Source organism: Cricetulus griseus (genome assembly GCF_003668045.3).
Source record: "Cricetulus griseus strain 17A/GY chromosome 1 unlocalized genomic scaffold, alternate assembly CriGri-PICRH-1.0 chr1_1, whole genome shotgun sequence".
NCBI lineage: Eukaryota > Metazoa > Chordata > Mammalia > Rodentia > Cricetidae > Cricetulus > Cricetulus griseus.
In genome coordinates, this window is record NW_023276807.1 from 93,839,333 (window position 1) to 93,864,733 (window position 25,401).

The 25,401-nt window shown below is 45.0% G+C and overlaps 1 protein-coding gene across 15 annotated transcripts in view; it reads right to left on the reverse strand.

Annotated features, from left to right (window-relative positions):
• The window catches only part of Ikzf1 (IKAROS family zinc finger 1), a 74,109-nt gene that overhangs the window by 40,626 nt on the left and 8,082 nt on the right, over positions 1 to 25,401 (reverse strand). For all 15 annotated transcript variants that reach the window (XM_035453357.1, XM_035453356.1, XM_035453355.1 and 12 more), the window contains exon 2: positions 25,123 to 25,242. In XM_035453357.1, the coding sequence (XP_035309248.1) occupies positions 25,123 to 25,242 (120 nt within the window). The remainder of the gene's footprint in view (positions 1 to 25,122; positions 25,243 to 25,401) is intronic.

Consider the following 25,401-nt stretch of genomic DNA (forward strand, 5'->3'; position numbering starts at 1 on the left):
GTACCTTTGGGTGGGTGCTTGTCTATGGAAAGGCACTTATGCATAAACAGGCTGAGAAATTGGGGTGGGGGTGGTTCCCAGGCTTCTGACAATTCCACATACTTCGGGAAGCAATGAGGCCTTAGTTCTGCTTTGGTTATTTCTCCATGTGCCCCCCACCCTCAGGAAGCCTGTTTCTCACATACTAGTTCAGACAGTGAGGAGCAGAGAGAATATCTGTAAGGATCAGCCATGAACACCTGGGAGTTGGTGAGCTTGGGATCAGCCGCATGGGAATTAACAACCCTCCTACGGAATTCTGCCACCAGCTGCAGTTCACATGATGATAATTCACATGATGAGAAGGCAGGGCACACAGAGAGGTCAAGCCCTTTACCATCTGGGGGCAACTTACTGCTAACTTCAGCATAGCAAAGCCTTTGCACTGTGTGGTTCTTTTTATAGGGAGGTCTTTAAGGCTTGTTCTCCATTTTCTTACTTTCCTTCCTCTCCTCTCTTTATTTTTCTTCTAGTCTCCCCTTATAAGAAGTGAGTGTGACAAATAGAATGCAAACCACATTCTATCTTGTTCGGCCATCATAGCAAAGCTCTCAGGTGTTAACAATGAATATGGTCCTAGCGCCTGGCCTCCAAGCTTTGGAGGCTGCTATGGAAATGACCCACAGAGGCAAGCCCTATTTAGGCCCCATCCCTACCTCATCATTTCTACATCACCAAGCTGCAGCTTCCTCAAAAAGAAACCCAGAAAAATGCCTGTCTGGGAGAGCAGAGAAGACACCTGGCCCTCAGTAAATGCTGGCTGCCCTTTTGTTCAGGTGCCATTACCTTTCTCTGAGCTCAGCTCATTACTCAGAAACCCCTAGGTTACTGGCACTTTCATCAAAATGTCACATCTCTTGGGAAGAACCTTCAAATACCACATGTTTTTCCTAGTAGGGCCCAGCAGTTTCTTATGATCAGGGCAACTCAAAAAGTCCTGCCCTTCTTATCATTAGCATTTCTTTGAAATGAGAGAATTTCTTTCTTCCTTTCCTGTTTTTCTCCTTTTATGATTCAGTAGCATTTATTGGGAAATGTATAGAAATGAGTAGTTCAAGTCATGTGTTCTTCCCAGTTAAAAATCAGATGTATTATGCACGTAACATCTGGGTCAAGGCCACTGGCTCTCCCACAGGCCCCATAGAAGCTTGTGAGCTTTCTCTAGGTGAGGGAGCTATGTTGAGCATCTGCTGTGGATTTCTTCTTTAATCCTTGAAGCAACCCTTAGGAAAAATCCCCTTCCCCAATCTGTATATTACCAGAGAGAGAAGTAAGAGCTGCCCAAGGTCACCGGCAAGACTCAGCCCAAGTTCATGGGACCCAGAAGTCCATTCCTCCCAGGTTACTCCCTAAGTCCTGAAATGGGTTTTTATAAACTTTCTGCTTCTAACAGTTTTTGAAACATGGCCTTTCCAATAAGCCAAACATCACTGTAGGAATGTAGGCATTCCAGAAGCATGGTCATAACCCCCATGGGGTCACTTGAGAACTTGCAAGAGGAAGCTGTGTCTCTGCCACCAGAGTTTTTAGCTTGACAGCACTACAGGAATACAGCAAACACACCACTGCTGCCCAAGAGCCACCATGGAGCATCAGCAGAAATGGGCCATGGGCCCGGGTTTCCTAGGGGGCTTGTCAGAAATCGTGTAGGTGACTCAAGCTAGGGAGAGACGTGTAGTGGGCATGCAAGCGATCCTCTGACTACTCAGAATTACAGAGACAGTGCTCTGCGATCCAGCGGTGCAGGGATGGGAGGCCGGGAGCCATCCTAGGACCCTCTGGAAACTGGAGTTCCCAGGCAACAAGAACTATCAGAGTAGGGACTGGCTTGGGGATGGGGAAGCCTCTGAGGAAGAAGAAAACCATAGCACTCCATGGGCAGAAATAGGGAAGTTGGGAGCCAACAGGCATTTTGGAGGAAAAACAGGATTATGAGGCAATGACTGAGAAGCTCTGTCCCCAGGGCAGATGCACGAACCCCAACTGCCATTGTTGAGAGGTATGATATGGTCTACTTTGGCCACCACACTTCTGGAACAGCAGCTATGCAGCAGGAAGCCCGGGGCTCCCAGAGCAAAACTTCTCTATTCTGTCCTTGCCCCTCCCTGCCTCTCCTACCCCACCAACATCACTATCTCCAGAAGGTAGGGCCAGGCTCAGTGATTGTGACACTGCGCTGTGTGTCATATTGTAACTGGGTTTCCACATCCTCCTGACTGTATGGTAAGAGCTTGAGAAGAGGAACGAGGGTGAATATTGAAATGTAGGAATACAGGAAAAGAGGAAGCTGCCCAAGACACCAGCCCAACTGAAATCAAAGAATTATGGAGAACTGACAGAAAGGGAAGTAAGAATAGGGAATCATACCAGGGGTTGAGTAGAGAGCTTGGGGACACACACACAACACACAGGCATGCATGTAGACACAGTTACAGGTTCACACACAAACAAATACTGCCACACACACACACACACACACACACACACACACACTGAATAGGCATATATGCACAAGTTTATACAACAACAAACATGCCATATATAGGCACAAAGTTACAAGACACACGTACACATACATGTATGCTACACACAGGCATGTGCACTCCCACACACACACAGCATTTCTTGAACATAAAATGAGAGTTTGAGCTTTCCATTCCTAGTCTCTATAGAAGAGTATGATGGCCACCTTAGTTTTGCTGGCTGAGAGGAACTGCTCAACTGCACCATACATATCTATCTGTCTCTATCTGCTATTCAGCCCTAAAATCTAGGTACTTGTGACACTCCTAGTAGACCACTCAAATATTTTTCTTCTATATTAAAAAAACAGAGTAAAAACCACAATAAGATTTTCTTACATTATAATAAAAATCCAATGTTAGGGCTGAGACAAAAGGAGCAAGCAAATAACGATAAAAATAGACTAAAGAAACAGAAAACGTAAGTATATTTAGGAAGGGCACATTTGGAGACCTTTATAAGTTAGTTTTTGGGTGATGAGAACACATGAAAAGAGAATATCCCAGAAAAATGAGAACAAAATTACAAATCCACACGTTTGTCTGTGGCATTCTGTTAGCAGAGATAATCAGCGAGCAGAGTTGGGCCAAAGGCATCCACCGGTGGAGTGTGGACACCGCTTAGAAAAAAGTCCTTATCTAACATGTCCACAGGCTTGCAGCAGAGCCAGCAGGGCCCACCGAGGAGGTGAGAAAGCAGCCTGGTGCAAATGGAAAGTTCCCTTACCAATCAGGGTTAAACTTCACATGCTGCTGTCCCACATGGTCCCTGAACTCACTGCCCCATGGGAGCATCAGCAACCCCCGAGACACTGTTAGTCTAACAACTAACTGATGCTCACACAGACACTCCATGCCAGTGGCTCTGAGGATTGTTTCTATTGATTTATTGTCTTGTGACATAGCATTTGAGACTGTTTTTAGGGACTCTCCACAAGAAAGCCTTAGGCCAACTGAGAAATATTTGGAAGCTCCAGCCTCAGCCGCAGCTTAATGTAGTGGGCAATGCATGCAAGCCTGTGTGTTTTTGAGTGTCTGCCCTGGGGAGGCCATGCACTGAGTGGGAGAGGGCTCTCCTGTGCTCTGAGCATTCATCATACAAGACATTCCTACTCAGACACTACCATATTCAGCCCTTTGCCAGGCCCCAGAAGATGCACTGTACCAGGTGCCTATCCACCTGTACGGGACAGTTGTGTTTCTTTGTGAGTGGGAAGGAAAGTTCAGATGTCTCAGTCCTTCCTGGAAAATGAAGGCTAGGGAAGATTTGCCTAATGGAGGCTGGTGGAAAGGGCTATGCAGAAGAGAGGTGTAAGACCCATTGAGTCAACTTTTCAGAGAAACCCTGGCCCATTCCCCACCTGTCAGGCTGTCTTCAAGGCTTCTGATGGGCATTCTCCTGATCAGATGCTCTGGGTAGTATTTTCTCTGTGCCACATGTCTCAACCATCATTATTTTTGATCTTAAAGTATACACTGAAGCCTGCAATGTCAGGTAAAAGATCAGAAATGCTAGAGACTATGAAAAAATCTATACCTGGAGATTTCTGGCATTCCATTTTCCTCTTAAGTTCTGATAAATATTTTCATTTCCAAAAACTGCTTTTTTTGTACTATGTAGAAAATGCTCATGGTGTAAAGGTGGCTGCCTGGGTGCTGTCTCTCTCACTTGTCTGGTACCTCCCAGGCCACGTTCAGAATAAACAGCCCAACGTCATCACCTCAAGCCTGGCATCTGCCTTCTGTGCTGGATGCATCAAGCCGTGGAAAGGGCTGTGCTCACGCGTGTGTAGGTAGGGAAAGGAGGTTGCCCACCTTTGCCATGCCACCCTGAGGGAAGACAGCCCACAGCAGTAGCTGCCACATACCATTTACACCATTTTCCTCTCCAACCTCTCCCCTTAAGTCCCTGGGACCACCAGCTGCTCACAGTCCGAGAGAGCTCATAAATATGTAGCTCAAACACACAAAAGGTAGACACAGCCCTTGAATGCTCACATGGCAGAAGGACTTAGCAGAGCCCAGGAACAAGTCCTCCAGACAGAAGCTGGGGGTTCTGCCTTCTCTTCCCACACCCTAGCTTGGTGCTAGGCTGGGTCCCAGGATAAAGGTTCTGGGTATAGATTGTTTGGGACAACAGGGCCTTCCCTGAAGATGTCAGGTCAAAGCTGTGGAACATGGAATGTCTTGGGTGCATAAATATTAAGAGGGTTGTTGATCCTCTGTAATAAATGAAATGAGAGTATTTTTATTATAAACAATAAAAGCAATACAGTTGAAAGTTAATACTGGGGCAAAGGCCATATCCACTAGGCCCTTGGCCATCAGTCTGTCACCACAGTCTCTGGGACACCACAGACATAAGTTTAGGTAGTTGTGCTGGTTCTGGTGGCCTGAGTCTTCATGTGTGCTGCCTTGGTACTCTTGAATATTAACTGGATTTCCTAACTTGTGCCATTTGTCACCAGAATGTCCCAACTGTAATGTAGATAGCCTAACTTGTGTCACTGCATGTAATCATGTGCCATGTGGAAGTCCTACCTGTGCTTAGCCCATATCACCCGAATATCTTCACCTGTGTCCCATGGCCACTTAACCCATGTCACCAGGGATTGCACTAGATAGTCAGCCATACCATGCCTGTGACACTACAGTGGCCTGGGAGAGGTGGCAAAGGCTGAAACAGCTTGTCATTGTAGTGTTGGGGGGAAGAGCTGAGGTCAGGAAAATCAGGCCTATCAGTCCAAGTGCTTTGGAAACCTTGGATATACAAGCTGCAAATACCTTCTGGTGCAGGCATGGACACTATTACTGTAGCCTGCCACCCCCCATCCTTTTTTTGTCTTGTGATTTTACGAAGAGATCTGACTGTGAAAGCAAGACCAGGGCCGAGAGACACAGGGAGCCATACACCACCCATGAGTGTCAATGTGTTTTCCACCAACAAAGTTTTAACAACTTGAAACATATCTGAGGAGCAATGTGCATTGCATGAAATTTGCAAACTTTTGCACTCTGCAGTGACAAAACATTCGTGTCTATGCTATTGATTGATACTGCCAAGCTATGTCAGGGAAGAAATCCAAGTAAAACATATTCTTAACAAATATAAAGACATATTTGGACATCAGTTAAGGAGGTGGTTGTGTTTCATGTCAACTTGGAGGCCTCTGGTTTAAGAAATACAATGGAAGCTTAGCTAGGAAGAATGTGAAGAGAGAGCAGGGGTTGCGGCCTGACTTTAAAATGCTAAGTTTAAAATGCACCCTTTTGAGAACACCAGCAGATCCGTATCCGGTCCCTGCCACCATCACCCTGCTCACTCCTTAGCCATTCCCATTCATCTGCACCTAGCAATGACAAGGGATCCAGGATGGGAAAAAGAGAAGAGCCAAACACCAGGACAAGCAAATCCCTGAACTACTACAGTTCGTGCACTTACTCAGCAAACCCCTGAGTTAGCCACTCTCAGGATGAGGATCCCTGTTTTACACACTGTAGTGGGGAAAAGACACTTTCTTATCTTAATCTTCAGCAGCTTAACAGAGGAAGAGACAGAACTCAATAAAGGAACACAGCAGACATCTCAGAGCCAGCAGCTCCAGAGGCAAAACAACTTCTCTTTAGTGGAGTGAGGGACCTCGGGGGTTGACAAACACAAGCAGGTTTTCTGCCTCAGGGGTTCTAACCATCTGAAAGTTGAACAGAAGTGAAAACCTCAGATCAGTACCCCTGCTGTGTGGGGAAGCAAGAGACATGTTTGTGGAAGGAATGAATTAATGAATGAACAAGGCGTGGGAGTGTGGCTCAGTTGTATACCATGTGCCAAGCATGTACAGCTGCTGGGATCACTATCATCATCATCATCATCATCAACACACATACTTTTTTAGAGAGGTATCAAGCAGATGCAATGAAAATTCTTTACACACAGTGGTTCAAGTGCACCGGAAATAGAATAGGACAAGATTAAGGTGTTTAGAAGCTTTAGTTTTGAACGCCACCCCCACTTCAATGACAGATTGAAAACACTGTCTGTGGTAGATTGGGAGCACGAGAGCTTGTGCGTCAGACATGGCACATCGCTGCTGTGATGAGGAGCTCAGTGACTGGCTGTGACATTTCAGACACTAGGGGAACAGCCAGCCCACAAATCTATGTAAAGATAGTTTAGAATGGACAGCAGCTATGTGCAAAATGTGTGACTCTTAGGTGGGGCAAGAGTTTGATGTTGACTTCCAGGGTCATGCTCCTGGGAGAGTAGATATGGAGCAAATACAGAACAACCTGAGATTAAAAACAGGAAATGGGTGAATTGAGTGCCCCTTCTGGGAAATGATGAAATGAAATGTGTTTCAACTTTAAGGTGTAACCATGAAAGGCTGAGTTTAATCAAGGTTCTTAAGCTGCATGCTACGACATCCTTCTAAACATAAAAGCCTTATTAGTACTACGGTTCAACCAACCTCTCCAGTAGCAGAAGAATACAATGCTCAAGTCCACAAACCATTCACCACACCACAAAACTACCTAATAAAGTGTACAACTCAAGAACTGCAAAGTGCTGAATGTTTCAGAGCTCCTCAACCTGAACTCTCAAAGTTTATTACTTATTAGTCAGCGTGCGTGATTTTATCCTGAGATGGTAGCACATAAATAAGTAGAAATAACTGGGGATCTGAAAGAGAATTCCTCAGTTCAGAAGCAGGCCTACGTTTACAAGGCAGGTTTTAGACCAGTAATTGTGTCAAACAAATACACACCTTGTTTCCCCAGCCCTTGGCTCCAGGCCAGCTCCTATGGTACCACCTGTGACTCACATCCAGCACTTGCAGATGAAGTAGCACCAGAGGCCACCCCACCCCCGCCCCAGCAAGGCCTTTCTACAGAGTGACAACAGAGCAGTTGTACAAATCATACCCAAGATCTACATTTATGAGTAACCCATGCAAATGAGAGGGATCGAAAGACTAGAAATGATGGGAAATCTAACAGCATAAATATTTTCACACTTTGGTGACACATTTCTAACGGTCAGGAGTGAGGCAGAGCTCTCTGCGGGCAAGGTTAGCATCTCTGGGCAATGGCCAGCAGCATTCTGCCTGAGGGTCTGCGGTGCAGCTGCAGCTGCAGGGCCCCTTGCAACAGATACTCTTGCAAGAGAAGTGCAGAGGGGAGGGAGCTGCCTTTGCTTCAGTGCACTAGATTTCCAGGAGGGTGCAAACCACACCTCGAAAACCTACTACAAAACTCCAAGGGTCTGGACCAGTGGGGAGGAAGAAGGTTTGGAGATCTTTGTGAGGTATCAATCAGGGACCCGACCCATGTCTCACCAAAACCGATTTCTCCCTTTGCTTGTTGTGTGCATTGCAGCTTTTAAAAAATATTCTATCTCCTCAGAAAAACTCAGGCTATGGCTCATTCACTCCTCATGCTCCCCATTATATGCCTGGCAAGTATGTCCTGAATGAAATTAGACTAGATGGTAGATACCAGGCCATAGAATGCCACTCGGCTAGTATTCGTTCTTTGGATGATGGTGAAGGTTATGAACACATACATTTAGAGGAAAAGTCGGTAACAGCCTAAAGAGGGTTCATAGTACTGTGAGATGCAAAGATCAGAAAGCTAAGCCCTTAAGCTAACAAGCTAAGCAAGCACAGTGTCAACTCTACACAGTGAACACTCTTCCAGCCTGTGCTGGGTTCCTGGCATGTACTGGGAATCTGTCTACAGCACAGAGGCCAGCAGATCCATACCTGGCACCTGCAGCAACCATATCCCACATGCTCCATGCACTCTTCTCCCTGCGGTTAGTTGTCCACTGTTTGGAGTGTCATCACTTCGCTTCTGTGAGTAGTTTATGGACATCTTATTGAAGGATTGGGTGGTATTATATATAACTACCACTCACTGAAGCTGTTGCCTCCTATCTCAAGTTTATTTTACTTCCCATCTATCTTGGTTGCTGACTCCCAACATATCTGGTCCAGGGGTCTGGTTGAAATAAAATGGTGGCCCAGTGAGGAGGGCCCCTGTTTGCTGTGGGTGATACCCATGGCCTTACCATCACTTCACTCTTGTTTGAGTCTTCATGCCATAGCAGTAGGGAAGCAGCATTTTAGAGAGGTGCCACAAAGAAAGTGTCAGAAATCAGTTTCTGAGTATGCCCACCCCACTCCTGCTTTCCTTTTTGAGGCTAGAATTTCACTAACCACTTATTTATGGGGCATCTCTAACCAGAAAGTGTCCTCCTATCTCCCTTGCTGGTACCCAAGTGGGTCTGAAAAGATTGTGTGGTACCTCTGGATGCCACAAAATGAGACTTCCAACTTTTCAGAAACTCAAACGATTTCTGCCAGCATTTAACAGTGTAAATGACAGGTGGGAAACGGAGCAAGGGCATTCTCTTGGAAATGCTCCAGGAATACAGCAGGAGAATCTTAGGTTTACATTATCCTTTCTAAACCAAAAGCTAAATATTTTACATCTTGATTATAGCAAAACATTCTGCCTTCCAAGCCAGCTCCTGTTTCTTTGTGGAATGGAGGGCAAGCCTTCTTGATCTGAAGGACGAGCAAGGGATTCCACCAGCAGCAAGCCAATACATTTAACACAAACCACGAGTGTTGTACCAACAGCCACACACACACATCTCTGCACACCATTATCACCAAACATTCTTTCCCCCATCCCCCTTTCATTTAAACCTTCTAAGAAATCTTTCTGCGTTTATAACCCACTCTTGAATGATTTGACACATTATGTGGCATGGCACCAGACCTTTCAACTGACTCTCAGAAACCCCGAATGTTAGGAGAAAAATGAATTTGCCAAAGTAAAAATGAAACTCAATAAAAGACCCAATGGTTAAATCTCCTTGTGAAATAAATTTCACTGGAAGAAGAATTGAAAACAGTGGGGCAGCAGGGTATTTTTACTTCTTTAACTGTGGGTTTGGGGTCCCTTTAAAGAACTGTATTTTGAATGCATTGAAAGAATGACTTTGACTTTAACCTTGGTCCATCAGTTGTTTCCTCTTGCAGGTGTTTGTCTAGGGGAGTGGGGATCAACACAGAACCCCGAGTAGCTCAGCAATACTGGTTTCATCATTTCCATTTTTTTTTGTCCACAGAGTATCACACTATCAAAAAAGAAACACTGATGTTTTCTGCCAGACATATGGAATAGAGACAATGAACCTCCTAAAGGAAGGGATCTTGTCTGATTCAACAACATCCACGTATCCTGCATGGATTGAGCAAGCAGGATAATGGATACAAGCAAATCACATTGTTCAGCCAAATGTCAAAGGTTCCAGGATGTACAAGAGCTACCTCTTCTGGGGAAACTGCTTATGAGCTGCTGGTCAATAGGGGACAAGGGATGAGGCTGTAAAACTCTCAAGGTAAGTTACATATAAGATTTTAGACTCACAAAGATAGGATAGATAAAACATTGTCTTTAAATCTTGCTAAATGTTATTGGACTAAATTTTATAGTTCCTGCTTAAAAACTGTTTTGTTATATATAATTTGACTATGTTAAAGTTAAAACCTTTCTTTTTATTTAGACAGAAAAGAGGAGATGATGGGAGATGTCATTCTGTTAATGTGTTTATCTAACTGGTTGATGAATAAAGCACTGTTGGCCAATAGGGAAGCAAAAAAACAAAAAACAAAAAACAAAAACCTCTCACACATTCTTGTGTGTGTACTCATGCAACACACTAAGAGCAAGAGAGGCGGCTTTCCTACTCAGCCTTGCATCCAAAGAACTGTAAGAGTTTATAAGCAATGAACATGTGCTTAAGAGGCCACAGGTTTACAGATCATTACTAGTGAACCCCCTGGAGATTCATGGCTAGCTATGGCAAGATGACTGCCAGAACCACCCCCCCCCCCATGTAAGATAAGTGCATGCAGGCAAGCACCCTCTAAAGAGTGAGAACGATAAGCAAGGCAAATGTACTGTAGGTTTCACTCTTTGTGTTTATTCTATTTCAAGGAAAGGAATAATTAGATAGAAGAATGGGGTATTTATTGGGCCTAATGTATGTCTCATCTGTAACTGAAAGGGCTCTCACTGATGAGAAAACAGTGATGCTGCAGACAGAAACAAGGGACTCCAGAGGGACAGACTTAGCTCAATGTTTGTCTCACCCCCTCCTGCCATGATAACAGCACCTACCGTGAGTGACCTGCCTGTTGATTGGTTTAAATGGACAGCTGAGTCCACATGGTATTTGGGTGGCCTGCTATTCAGTGTGTTTCATGGAAATTGGGACCTCTCCGCACAGTAGCAACATACTATTGCTTCAAGGTGTGCTTGTGTTTGCCTTCTCTTTGGGAACAGGGAGTGGGAGAAAGGCATTAGCATTCAAGGCCAGCATGTATATTCATTGTATGTTTCATCCATGTTCACATAGAAGCTATTACAGGAATGTATCACTTGACAACATGAACATTCTTGAGGAAGAAATGTATCCTGAGGTGGTTTCATCCCCATGTGATCATCGAAGTGTGTTAAGTACAGACACAGACAGCTGTGACACCATGAGCAGATACCATCAATGGGACTGTCACATATGTGGTCCACTAGTGACTCAAATGTCATTTTCTAACACATAATAGCTTCTGCCAGGAGAATGGTCACACTGCCATCAGTGAATTCAATAAAAGCAGCTATGAAATTCAGTGTACCTAGCTAACCATTTCCATAAATATTTAAGTGAATTTTAAGTGTCCCAAACCAACAGAATAGTTTTTGGGACAAGCTATATTCGTCTACATTTTATTTCCCACTTTTGTTATTTCTTGTCTCTCTATCCCAGCACCTTTCCTCTTTTCTATCAAAGGGTACCTTTAAACCCTGTGACCTCTTCTTACTTGGTGACTTCTACCTAACAGGGTACCTGGGAATGACCAAACTCTTCTTCACCCACATCTGTCTCAATAGTGCCTCCAGTTGTCTCTTGAGCTCTGTTGAATCCATACAGAACACACCCCCTTTCGCTCCAAGTCTGAAGAGCAGCCAGAAGTAAGACACAGTGTACATTTAATTGGTTAGAGGAACAGGTTTCTGTCACCTGTGACTCTCACGACACTCATTCTGGTGGTGGGAAGCAGGTGCAGCAGCAGCATTCTGGAGACTACACAGTTGTGAGGAACATGGCAGTAATTATTCAGGTTTCTTATTAGTTTTTACACTAAGTAGGATTAAACAAATCCACCTCTGCTTCAAAATTTGCTACTATAATGCTGGTTCCACAGTCTGGAGTGATCAACAAGGTCAAGAATCTCACATGCTCAGGAGCCTTGGTTTTATATCTATGGATACTGCACAATACACCTTCCGTGATACAACCAGCTAGATTATTTCATCACCATAGATCCAGGAAATGCCTAAGTCATTTAACAGGAAGGAAAACAAAACAAAACAAAACAACAAACAAACAAATAGGAGTTAGTGACCTTGAGATGCATGGCTTTAACTCTGCTAATTACCACCAGCACCTAAAGATGCTTCAGGTTGCTCATGACAACGGGGCTGTATCTGATGGTCCTGCCCATTCCTCTTGAGCAGAGTACTGAGAGTGGACCAATGCAACACAATCAATCTATCTATTGGTTCTTAGATCCACTTAAGCAAATTTTGATGACAATGTATCTATGATCAAATGAAGGACTGGGGGAAAAAGGAAGAAAGGAAGAAGGAAGGAATGAGGGAGAGAGGGAAACAGAAAAAAGGAGGGAAGGCAAGGGTAGAAGAAAAGGAGGGAAGGGAGGAGAGAAAGAGTGAGGAGAAAGGAAGAAGGGTAAGCATGAGGGAGGGAGGGGAAAGAATAAAGTGGGGAGGGGAGAGGGGAAAAGGGAAGGAGGGAGAGAAGACAGAAGAGGAGGGGGAGGAAGAGAGAGAAAGAGGACAGGGAGGAAGGAGAGAGAAAAGGGAAAGGAGGGGGGAGGAAGGGAGGGAAGAAGGGAGGGAGAATCATAAGACAATAACAATACAAAGCCACAGTGACAGATCCTATCTCTGTGCTCTGGATCATGGTGTGCTCAGGAAACCCAGCAGCCACACGCACAGGGACACGCCCTGTCTCCTGAACTGTAAGAACAGCAGTGGGCAGTGGCGGTGCAGACATCTGTAAGGCTGGGGTCTATGCTGGGCCCAGACATGGCAGTGAAGCCTAAGGGGTGGGAATGTCAGAACCATTTATGCCTGGGCCCTCAGAACAGCAGTGGGTGCCGGGGCAAAGGCGAGGCTTACATTTTAAGGTTACAGGAAGGAAGCTGGCCTCTGTTTCTTCCTTAAAAATCCTTTTCCAATACCTCTCCCCCCACGTTGCTTCATCAGGTTGCAGCAGCGGCATTCTTTAGGAGGTGGCAAGAGGATTCGGTGGCCACCATTTTGCAGAACCAGTTTCACAGCAGTCATGGTGTGTCTTTGAGGCTCAGTTTGCTGGGAGCTGTCTCCTGTGGTACTCGTCAGCAATGTACTTTGTCAATGAAGCAACCACCATGTTTTGAAGATATTTAGTTAAATAAATAGCATTGCATGGAGAACACAGGAAAATACAGGAGTAAAATAAAGGGGTAGAAGCTGGGCGGCGGTGGTGGCACATGCCTTTAATCCCAGAGCTCAGGAGGCAGAGGCAGGTGGATCTCTATGCGTTCAAGGCCAGCTTGGTGTACAAAGTGAGTTCCAGGCCAGCCAGGGTTACACAGAGAAACCCTGTCTCAAAAAACCAGAAAACCAAAACCAAACCAAACAACAAACAAAAAACCAAAAGGGATGGAAACAAAAGCTAGAATTATTCCCACTCTCACCTGCAAGTGAGCTGGGCTCAGGGAAACTGATGTGTTTTCCAGGTTCCTGCTGCTGCCCTGCTGATCTCTGTGTGGGAGCAAATGCCTACAGGGCTACTGTTAATTCGGGTGCCCAGAATAATTCAAGAGTGTAAACGGGACAGGATTTAGATTGAGCAAAATTGTGGAAGACGTAGAAATAATCAATCTCATTAATCTAAGCATTAATCCCATAATATTTTTCTATAATGTAATTATAGGCTTTTCTCAGGAACTCTCAAGCTCTACCTGCCCAAAGGCTAGGGCTACAGCTCAGTGCTAGAGCACAGTACTGAAAACAAAAAGAATCAGCCACCTTCAAGTAGCTGGCTTAGTTGGCTCCCAAGCATAAGAAAAGTGGCCAGTCCAAACTGAGATATGATATAAGCACCAAATACACACTGGGTTCAAACACTTAATCCTAGGGGAATGTAAAAGTTCTCATTTTAGAACTAGTAAAAGCCCTATTTAGAATTAGTAAATATTTGTAATAATATTTGGGTATATTGACTAAATAAAATATGTTAACATTAATTTACCTGTGCTTTTTTTTTCTGTTTTGAAAAAGAAAAATTCTTTTCTCTAGGGAATTTAGAAGGACCTTTGTAGGTTACTGCATTTCCAACAGATAGTGCTACACCAGGACAGGTGACTCATGCATGGCATAGATTACTGCTTTTCCAACAGCCAGTGCTACACTAGGACAGGTGACTCATGAATGGAACAGATTACTGCATTTCCAACAGCCAGCGCTACACCAGGACAGATGACTCATGCAAGGCATAGATTACTGCATTTCCAACAGCCTGCACTACACTAGGACCAGTGACTCATGAATGGCATAGACATATTCCAGAAACATAGGCTAGCAAGCATCTAGGAGACTCCTGCCCCCAGACAAGGGCTGCTCCTACGTGTGGCGTGAGCCTGTCAGTGTGCTAGAGGATGACAGCAAGTTGGGCATGTGTATGGTATGTAGGCACAGAGCAGGCTGAGAGAAGGGCAGATATTCAAGGGGCTTCCCACCAATAATAAAAGTAGTTATTGGAATATGAAAAATACACTGATAAACACAAACCCATAATAGGTGTTTTCATACCCATAAGCACAAAGGCAAATGTAAAAACCAGTGTGAGGACCACAGGGAAGTAACAATCCTCTAAAACTGTAAGTAATGCACATGGCTTTACAGGGACCATCATCTTCTCAGGATTAAAGCTACTGCACTTAAGTCTCAGCATTCTCCACCCAACACCAATTTCACTAAGGGCTGTTTCAACTGCCATACCAAGATCAAACAAGTGGTTACCACACCAGGCAATAGTTAATAGTCATTATTAAACATTATGGTGTAAATAGAAGCTGAGAGAAGTGCTCTGGGGTCACTGCGATTCTTATTTTTATTGCAACCGAGTTCAAACGGAGTGTAGAGACCTTGTGAGAACAGTCAACATTTTGCCAGGTTCTAAGAATAATAATAACAACAATCATATAGCTGCCTGCAGGGCTGCAATAAAAGTCTTTTTCTCATTTCAGCAGGGTTTCACTTCTAGTGTAACAGTCTTTCATTTGGAAAAAGTGAATGTCCACAATTGCCTGGGCCCTGCTGGGCAGCAGGAGCCATCCTGGAAGCCATCCATTGATCACAAGATCATAGATCATGCCCTGCTGGATGGGGAAGATGCTGGATGTTCAGTGTTTCACTGGAATCCTGGCCTGGTGACTTCAGTGGAAATCGACAGCCTGCAGCCACATCCCCTGTAGGGGAAGTAGTCTCCTGGCAGCCAGCCTTGCAAAGACACACCTCAGACCTGTGGCCAGCGATGCCTGCCTTGACCTGACTCCTGACAGGGGTGGCACGGATGGCACTTCTACCAGAGAAGTGAGTTCCAGCAAGTGTCATGTGCTTTAGAGCCCCAAGAGTCCCTTGGGTTCCTCCAAGGGAGGTTGAGTTTTTGATCATTCTCTTCCACATTTGCATACTGCTAAGCCTTATTGAGAAAGTATCTTCACAACACCCCAGGTGCAGGGAGTCACCTCTTGATCTGTGTACTGGCTTCTGGGTTGAGCATAACCGATGGAGTCAACGGAAGTGCTCTGCTTATTAAGAGGCAGTGGGCCGTTGCTGCAGGAGGCCCCATTTGTGACACCCACAGCAGAGGGCCCCTGAGAGCCAATTCTGGGGAATCGAAGTTACCCTCTACTGAATAGATAGCTATCCAAAGAAACAAAGAAACAAAAAAACAAAAACAAAAACAAAACAAAAAAAAAACCAACCCCGGTACTTCATTGTAGCTCTCAAGATAGAAAACCATATTAAGCCAGCTCTCAAATCCCAAGCCAAATTAAAACAAAACAAAACAAAAAGCCCTAATTTGTAGCATTGGCCAAATGTCTGTGGTGTAAATACTTCTAACTACGATGGACTACAAAGCTGTTCAATTAGGAGTCGGGAAGCATGAATGGGTCTATCTGAAGTCCAGTGATTCTATTTGGCTCCAGGCTAACTGGAGCACTCTTCCTGAATTCTTCCCAAGTTTCTCTTATCCTAAAAGAACTCCCAAGAAAAGGTTAAAATTCTGAGCAGATTTGTGATCTGTTGAGTGTCTCTAGTGGAGGCCAGAAGCTGGGACTAAATCACTCAGGGTTGAAGGGGGAAGGCTTCCCATACCCTTCACCTCCCCCAGCAGGCATCAGCACTGTTCTTAGCTGCATCTCTGCAAACTTGAAGGGTGATGGGTAGGATTTGCTGTCTCTACTTAAACCTTTCTACTTTTGCATAAAAGGAAGGGAAGCTTTTTTTTTTTCTTCTGGGTTATATTTACACTTCCCAAATCAGAAAAATGTCCTAACCAGATAGGAGGACAGGTGGCAACTGGCAACCACAGCACAAAACCTGTTTTTTTTTTTTTTTCCATTTCTTTCTGAAACCCCGTGCAGAAGGAAAGTTAACGGAATGTCAGTTGGCTGCTCTACACACAGAGCCACCGATGCTTTCAACACTAGAGAACAAAGCAGAAAATAACACTGAGACCAAAACCCAGAAACAGAAAGTAGCACTTGTCTTATCTTCTCCAGGGCCCTTTAATCTTGGACTGTTCTTCATCTATCTCAGTAAATTAATGGAGCACAGTGTGATTTTTGAACTTAAGCCGTCAGAGTAAAGTGAAGATGAGATTAATATTGGGTTTTAGTTATAGAAACAAACCAGTTTCCACAGTTAGCCTGGACCTTGGGAGATACAAGGTGTGTATGGGGAAACAGGAAGAAGGGCTATTCATCCAATGATGGGATTCGGTTACCTTTTTTGGCTCAAATTTTCTACAGTGTACTTTTAATTTCTACGTTGGTTTCTGGAACATTACTGACCACAATGAAAAGTCTTAAGCAGCCGAAGATGGCCTGTGTGAACTTGGAAACTGTCATGTGGGGAGTTACTGAGGGAAGTGTGGATGGCATTTAAGTCAGTTTCTCACCTGGAAGCTATATGGAGATATGTGGTTGCCACAGTGACCTGGGTGGAGTAGCACCACTGGCAATGCGGCAGGGACAGCCTCCCACAAAGGCTCTGCCCCTCTGCCCCAAATAGGAGTTGCCATTGTGAATAAATAACGAAGATGCTGAGCATCAGATCTTGCCATGTTTTCTCTTCTCGACTTTAAACCCTCTTGCCTGCCCTCTTCTCTCCTTTCTCCACCCTCAATAAGGCAATACCACCACTCTGTCTGCACTGCTGGGACACCATCCTACTCTAGGGGATAACAGGTGTTGAAGGTACCTCAGGGAGAAAATCAATGCCAAGTCCACCTGTAGGGATGAGGTGTTAAGCTAGAAAGAAAACGAAGAGTCCATGAAACTCTCTTCTGGATCAGGCTTTCTGAAGGGTATCATGGGAATTACCTGCTTGTCTCCCAGGTCTCTGAGCTCTATCTCTCCTTTTTCTCCAGTCCTTCCTACTTCCTAAAATGAATTTAAATATTTTCATTCTAAAGTTCCAGCCTGGAAATCCTCCCCTTCAGCCAGCAACTTTCTCAGCTCCCTTTTCCACTCCATCACATCTTTCCATCCTCTCTGTAATCCTCCCTCCACCTCCCCGCTCCTACTGCTGATCCTGCCTGATTTTCTGGGCAGTCTGGTTTCTGCCTGCACCTGTTGAGCTACTTTTGGGAAATGCACAAGTGGCCCCAAACCTCCTTGGAGGGCACTTCCTGTGCACACTTTGACATTTCTCGCCTTTGCTACATGTCTCTTCTATGGCTTCCATGCCATATTTCTTCTGAGAAACACCACCTGCACCATAGGATTCTCTGTGTTCTCTGTCCCCTTCTTTTCTTTTCTATAGAATTAAAGGCTACTGTTCTTACAAAGTTTCCAGTGTGTGCTGGAGGTTTCCCTCCACTGTCCTACCTAGCAGACTTCACTCACACATGGAACTTCTGCCTCTTCATCTCTGCATTCCAGCTAATTCCTTGGCTCGGAACCATCACTGAATTCTATCTTAACCAACTTTGGATTTCCCACTTGGCTCAGAAGAACACTGTTGCACCGGTCACTGCAGTTGGTCACTACACACAAGGACCTATACCAAGTGAGTAGACAAACACCTTCTCAACCTGCTTTCTTCTTTTCACCCACACTGCCTCCTGGCACAAGTTCATAACCCTTCCAGAAGACTCAAAGACTATCATGAGAACAAACTCTAGCATGCAGATCAGCTGGGGCTATCACTTGGGTCAACATGTTGGGAGGGGCCCCTTGCCAGTGCCACTGCTCACACCCCAGGCCAAGCTGCTGAAGTCGTCAGGTACCTCAACGGTTGCTTCTAAGCATCCTCCCCTCTTTTCTCAACTCTTCCTACAGTCAAAATGGGGCTGTCTCCCTCTCACACCCCTATTCAAACCAGCTGTTCTGTGAATCTGAACCTCAAACCAGTTAGGAAAAACTCTTCTTTGTGTATATTCTTCAAGAAAACCATATTCTTGTGAGTTTATCATTGCATCATTGTAATACAGGCCTCACACTCAAGCCTTTCTTTAGCTGTCAAGTTTTCCAAGGCAGTGGCTGAGGCCATCTTGTACACTAAAGGGCTCTAGGAATAATTCTGGGATCTGATGGGATTCCCTCATCCCTGAAGGGCCAGCAATCCAAACAGAGCTGGGAGGGGACCCAAACATCTATACAAATACTAAAATGAATTAATCAGAGGTTGGGGCAGGGCTATGCTTTGCACTTAAGTGGCTCTGTTTTGGATCAGCTATTAAAGAAATTTCAGAGCACTATGGTCACCAGTTTACAAATACAAGGAAGTGAGTGGGTATAGAGTGGCCTTTGTGTACAGATAGAAACTAGCCATGTTCTCCCTGACCCTGCATCAGTACATTTGCTTATACTCTCTCTCCACCAAGGCCTGGCAGAGCAGGCTTAGGTTTTTTGTGTCCAGGAGTTCTCAGTTGATGGTTCAGACAGGAAATTGGTGAAGTTCTTTCAGGGATCTTGGGTTGTCCTCTGTTGGGGCCCAAGGTATTATTTCATGTCAGACTTAGTGTCAAGGCTTCTGCCCAAGTCACTTACTCATAGGGATCCGGGCATAGGGTCACCTAATTGAGATGATATGTAAGTTTTGTCATTAGCACAACATGAAGATATCAACAACATCATGTGTGTTGGCTGGGATAAACTCCATGCCAGGGTGTAACTTGCATGCATTGCCTGGGTTAGGTGAGCTCCTCATCATCTAGGTGCACAGAGGGTAGTCACTGCAGAGCTGATGAGCTAGGACATACCAGAATCAGGGACTCCGACTGCTTGTAAAGCAGCTAGCTGAGAGCTGAGAGCCAGAATGTCCAAGGAAATAGCAGTGGTCTACTATTTGGGCCAGTGAGATGGCTCAAGGTAAAGGTGCTTACTGCCAAACCTGACTTCAATCCCTGGGATCCACTTGGGGGAAAGAAAGAACTGACTCTTGCAAGTTGTCTTCTGGCATCCGCACATGCTCCAGGGCACATGCACATTGCAGCTCCACACACCCCAAAATAAGTGCAATAAATATTTAAAAAGGCAACAATCACACACTCATCTCACAACACACAGCACATATACACACCATCATATACGCCACACCTATACCGTAAACACTGTGTGCAACACATATGCTACACAAATCACTGAGCCACACATAAATACCACATACACCACACACAAGCCCCCTGTACACCACAAATAACACATACCACACATATACATGCCACACACATCCATACACACACCCCACACAAATACTACATACAAGACACAAACACACATATCACACATATACTACACAAGTCACAGTGCCACACACAAGCCACACACACATACATACCACATATATACATACCATACACATGCCATAAACATATATTCCACACAAATCACACATACCACACATATACCAGACACACTACTCACACATTGCTACACATGATACAAATACACAAGACTATACAAACCTCAAATGTGCACTATATACACATCACACACATACTGTGTATAAATACAATATCATATATGTACCACATACACACATATCACACAGATATACATATATACCACACATCAAATATACACATGCACTATAGCATATGCATACATAGCATATACAAACATACCATATACACACACATATATACATATTCCTCACATATCTCACATATACATACTACACACACCATACGTGTTTATGTATCACCCACAAACACATATGCATAAGATATCACATATCCATATCCACATACACCATACATGTGCACAAATACACATGTATATGCACATGCCACACATACGAACACATAAGCAAGCACACACATATCCACCACACACATAAACAAACATGCATCCATCCATCAACACACAATACATAATCTCCATGTACACAGAAGCAAGCATGAACACACAGGTGCTGGCAAACACATATCCAAGGGATGGCCTTAAATTCCTGCTGCTTGATTTGCCTGTGTATAACTTAGCCCAACCCAAGATGGCGGGTGTCACACATAGTCACTTTGAAGTTCAGGCATAACCAACTGTCAGTGACGGTCACTGTGATTCCTCCTGGTTGATAGATTTAAGGGAGATGCAGAGGGCAAAAGGCTTGGTTGACAGTCTGCAATTCTTGTTCCACTGCTGGAGGCAAGGCTGCAACCACCCACCAGCCTCTTAGGCCCAACATGGAAAAAGAAAGAGGGTGAGGAAATTGTTTTTATAATACTGCTTAGTAGCTCATGTTTTGAGAAATTCATGAGAAAGGGCTACTTCTCGGATGGTTGGGAAATGCCTATGCTGGTTTGGGGGGGGGTGAGGCGGTGGCGGCGGGGGGGGGCGGGCATGTCAGTGGCTTCTACAAGCATTCCAAGGCAGAGATGGTAAGTGACATTATGAACAGAATTTAACAGATCTGCCCCCATGGAAACCACAGTATAGATCATTCATCTCTGAAGAGGGGCAAGGAAGGGAGAAAGAGAAAGCCAAGTGCACCAAAGGCAACCTACATCTCCAGTTATCCCCAGAGAGGAGAACCAGGCTGGAGACGGCTTGCACCCTCAGTCCCTGCACTTGCTGCAGCTGCTCAGATACTGCTAGATAGTGTTTCTTCCAAGCTGAAGTGGGGCTATCGCTGCAGAAGAGATGCATTTCACTGATAAAAACAACTTCCTCTAGCTGCTGATTAGATAACGGGGCTTACATCCGTACTTGAAGCCAGCTGCCCACTCTCCAGCCAGGCCTGCTCTCTCTCTTCTAGTCCTGAAAAACTCCCTCCAGCCCCACTTCCCCATCCTAGGCCTAAGAGAAGCCTCATAGGACCACTCTGCCCTGCCTAAAGCTGACCACGGAGACAGGAGAAAGGTAAGGACAGTAGAGACAGGGTGAATAAGCCTGGTGCTGTAGTATGTTTGAAAATCCCACAGTGAAACCCAGAGTTTGTATGTGAAATAAAGCCCAAGTTAAATGCCACCCCTGCACAGGAGAGAACCCTGGTATCAGGACTATCAGTTACAAATATGTAACATTATATTTTAAATGCCCTCATGTAATGCACTACCATCTATACTACCTATAAGCAATGAAAATTTGAAATGATTCCTCATAGTTTCTGCTTCAGTCTTGCCCTCGTGGCTGAGTCAATGCAATGAATCGAGAAGAAAAAACAACAAACACAAAAACCAACAAACAAAAGGAGCCAAACAAAATAAAAACCAAGATCAAGATTTTTATATACTTCATTACTTTTCTCAGGATTCCTAGAGGGATGGAGAATGCAGATTTCATTTGTCCTCCCCCGCCCCCTTTTCCATCTAAGCCAAGGAAGAACCAGACTCCGGCATAAGCACTTAGTGAGAAGCTGTGCAGAGGAATATCAGGCTGAGATGCACCCAAAGGAAGACACACAGCATAACATGCACCCTCTGAGTTTCTCCCATTTCCTCCTGTCTGAGTTCTGCACAAGATTGTCCCAGTGCCAGGGGCCAAACATCCCCTGATGCCCCCACTCAGGTTGATTTGGAAACATGACATTTCCAGTTCAGCCTTGGGCTGGTCTACGCTTCTGTGGGCATTTTCCCTGGACTCTATGCTAAGCCCACACTGGCCTGGCCTTCTAGTGTTGTATGTCTGTGCTTTTAGCCTGGAATCCCCTTCCCTGCATTCCTGGGTTCCTTCTCCCTCTGCTCAGGCTGCCCTGTGGTTGCATTCAACACTGAGTGTCACTCCGGATTCTCAGTGTTTGGCTACAGTCCTCAGCTTACCAGGCAGGAAAGGTGACACAGCTTTGGTCCCTTCTAGGTCACAAGGGGAAAGAGCACACCCAAACTTGGAGAAAACTCCCCAGAAAAAAAGGGAGAAGTATTACAACTGAGCAAAGGAGGGGAATATGGAGTTGTTAGTTTTCTTTTACAAGTTGCCCATCTCTCTCTAGACATCAGCTTGGACACTGTCCCACAGGAAGGCCTTCATGGGGCCCCAGAGTTCTGTGTCAATGCAATCAGCCCTGCCCTCCCTCCACAAACAACTGAGCCTTGGTAAACTGGTTGCCTGAAGAGGTCAATGAGTGCTTCCTTAGCTTCAACTGGTTTCAGACACAACCACTTCAGAGAGCCGAGAGTTCTGTCAATTTTAAAGAGACCACTTCAGAAAGAACAAGCCACAGAGTCATTAAGTAGATCATTCTGATGACTAAATCCCTGCTTGCCAGAAAGTTCTCCTTTGGGTCTGACTTAAATTCTTCAAGATGCACTTCAAATCTTTTGTTTCTTCTTACTCAGCCTTTGGAGAAAATGGAGGCCCAATACTGGAGTGTGTCTTGCTTTGCACCTCTGTCATTGTTCCAATATTTAGACATAGATCTTGGGTGCCCTTTCAGCATTATTAAAAAAAAGCAGCAGTGTGTGAAACCCTAACTTTCAAGTCCTGGGAATGACCCACTAACCAGACGGGGGTTGGCTTCTAGCATCTCCTACTGCTGATTTTCTTACTTGGTCTGTTGTCTGGTGCTAAGACTCTTCTGGAATGATGCACAGCTGTCAACAGCAGGCCTGTCTCTCTCCTATTGAGTGACCCAACCTCCTCCACCCTCACTGCTGGTCAGCTCTGACCATGCCTCCCTAGACTGTTCACTCTGATGGCTCACACCTGGATTTGAAGTCATTCTCCCCCTTGGTACCATCCTACTCTAACATATTTCTCTCTTTTCTGGCTGTTTTCAATTTGCTTATTTTACGGATTCACTCCCTCCTTCCCAGAAAGGGTTTCTCTGTGTAGTTCTGGCTGTCCTGGAACTCACTTTGTTGACCAGGCTGGCCTCAAACTCAGGGATTCAACTGCTTCTGCCTCCCAAGAGCTAGGATTAAAGACATGCACCATCACTGTCTGAATTACGGATTTTTTAATTAATAAATTTGTTGTCTCTTCCTGATGCCTTGTTGCCTGCCCCTCTCTCATTATTGAAGCTACACTGGGCCCCTTTCTCCAGGACTGTAAATCTTGGGATGCACAACAAGCACTTGCCCCTACCTCTTACTTTTTGTCTGCCATTCTGTCTTCTGCCTTTGCCATCTGGTCCACAAAGCCATTTTGGGGCATGTGGTAGCTGCTCTTGCTCACATGAGTCTTGGGAAAGATGAGAAGCTCTGACCCTGAGGGTCACAACCAAGGACCAGGAATCTTGGATGTATCCTTTCTGAGACATGTCTTCCCTCTTACTGACTCCCTGTCTCCACAGTGACCCTTGCTTCATCTTGCTGCCCTTTGCTTGCTGCCTCTTCTGGCTCCTGGTTCCCTGTCCTTTTTCACTCCTTGGTTCTCATGAGCTACCCCATGAGACAGTGTGGTGAGGTATGGCTTCAACTTTATTTACTTTAATCTGTGAAATTCCCTACATGCTATCTTCACAGTATTCTATTTAATGTTATATTTTACAAGCTATGAAACTCACAGCCTATAGCTTACATGTGGAACAGGTGGTTCCTTCCAGAGTCACACAGGACAAGGTGACAACATGTAATGTGGCTGGGGGCATTTCTAGGGTGGATTCTCTGACTCCTTTCCCACATCCTATCTGTTCTCTGGGCTTTTTCTCTCACCTTTCCTGGCAAGTGACTCTTTGGCCTCTCGTTGCACACAAACACCTTTGCTCTCTTTATGGGACCCACTTCAAATAGCCTCTCCTGTCTTCAGGGCCAAGTCAACTGCTATTGCCAAGCCAGGCAGAAAGGTTTACGTTTGTGTAATCTCTCAAGTTCAAAATGACTATTTTTCTAAACTTCACCCTGAAAGGAAATTGAATTGAAAACTGTACATAGTGACAGATAGGGAGAGGAAACCCTGGAAATGACAAGTCCAAAGGAATTCCCACACCAAGAGCACCTGGGACTGTGAACATTACTCAGAATGCAAAGGGCACAGTCTGTGATGGAACCAGCCAGTAGTGCCAGCCAAGGTTGATCCCTGCTCACACATGGTCAAAGGGACAAGGTGCTACAGAATTTTGCTGGCACTGGTGACCTATTCATTTATGACAAGTGAAGTATACATGTTTTCCCTGCTCTCCAGGAACCAGCCTTGTTTTCAGTTCCTGAAAGCATGCCTGCAGTCTGATGATTTTGCAGAGGCTCCAGAGCCTCTATGGAATTTCAGGACAAGACCACCTCATTCTCCATGAGAACCAAGTCGGCAGCCTGACTCTAGTCAGGGCTCTCCCTGTGTAGCATGGCCAAAGGACAATGTCTTCTGTTTCCCAGAATGAGCCTCTTGCTTTGTGATGGGAACCACAGGCAGGCTGTGAACATCTGTTTATGCCTGGGTTACCTTGTAAAACAAACCCCTAGCACACAAGGGTGCTTCTGGGACTAAATAAACAAGATCTGTATACTCCAACACTGACTGAATCCTTTGATTTAAACAGATCTTTAAATTTATATAAATGTGTTTCAAAAGGTACCCATGCTAGGAATTCAGACATAGTAACACCAAGACCACTTGCAATAAGCAGAACACTACCTTAAAAATAAACACATCAGATAAAACAAACTGCTCAAGTCCCAATTTCAGGAAATCCTGAAATATGTAAGTGACTGACCTCAGAGGACAAGAGGGGCTGATCACACCTACCTTACCCTACACAGCAGCCATTTCCTAACTGCGTGCATGTTGCAGACTGAAGGATACCACGGTGACCCACTTACCCATGCCTCGCTCACTCTTGGAGTTCTGCTGTGCTCCAGAGGTGGTGGAGAGGTCTTCGGGGACAGGCATGGGTTCATCCCCTTCATCTGGAGTGTCACTGACTGGGGGGCTCTCCTTCCCTGAAGACACAAATTAGAGCTTGAGTTTTTGGCAGTCATTTTCAGCTGTTGGGGAAACCTTAGTGCCTGGGCTTCACCTTGATGTCATGAGAGGGTAGCCTGAAGGGTATATGTTCTGAATTCCTATTTTCCTGTTAGGACCAACATGTGTTTCTCTTT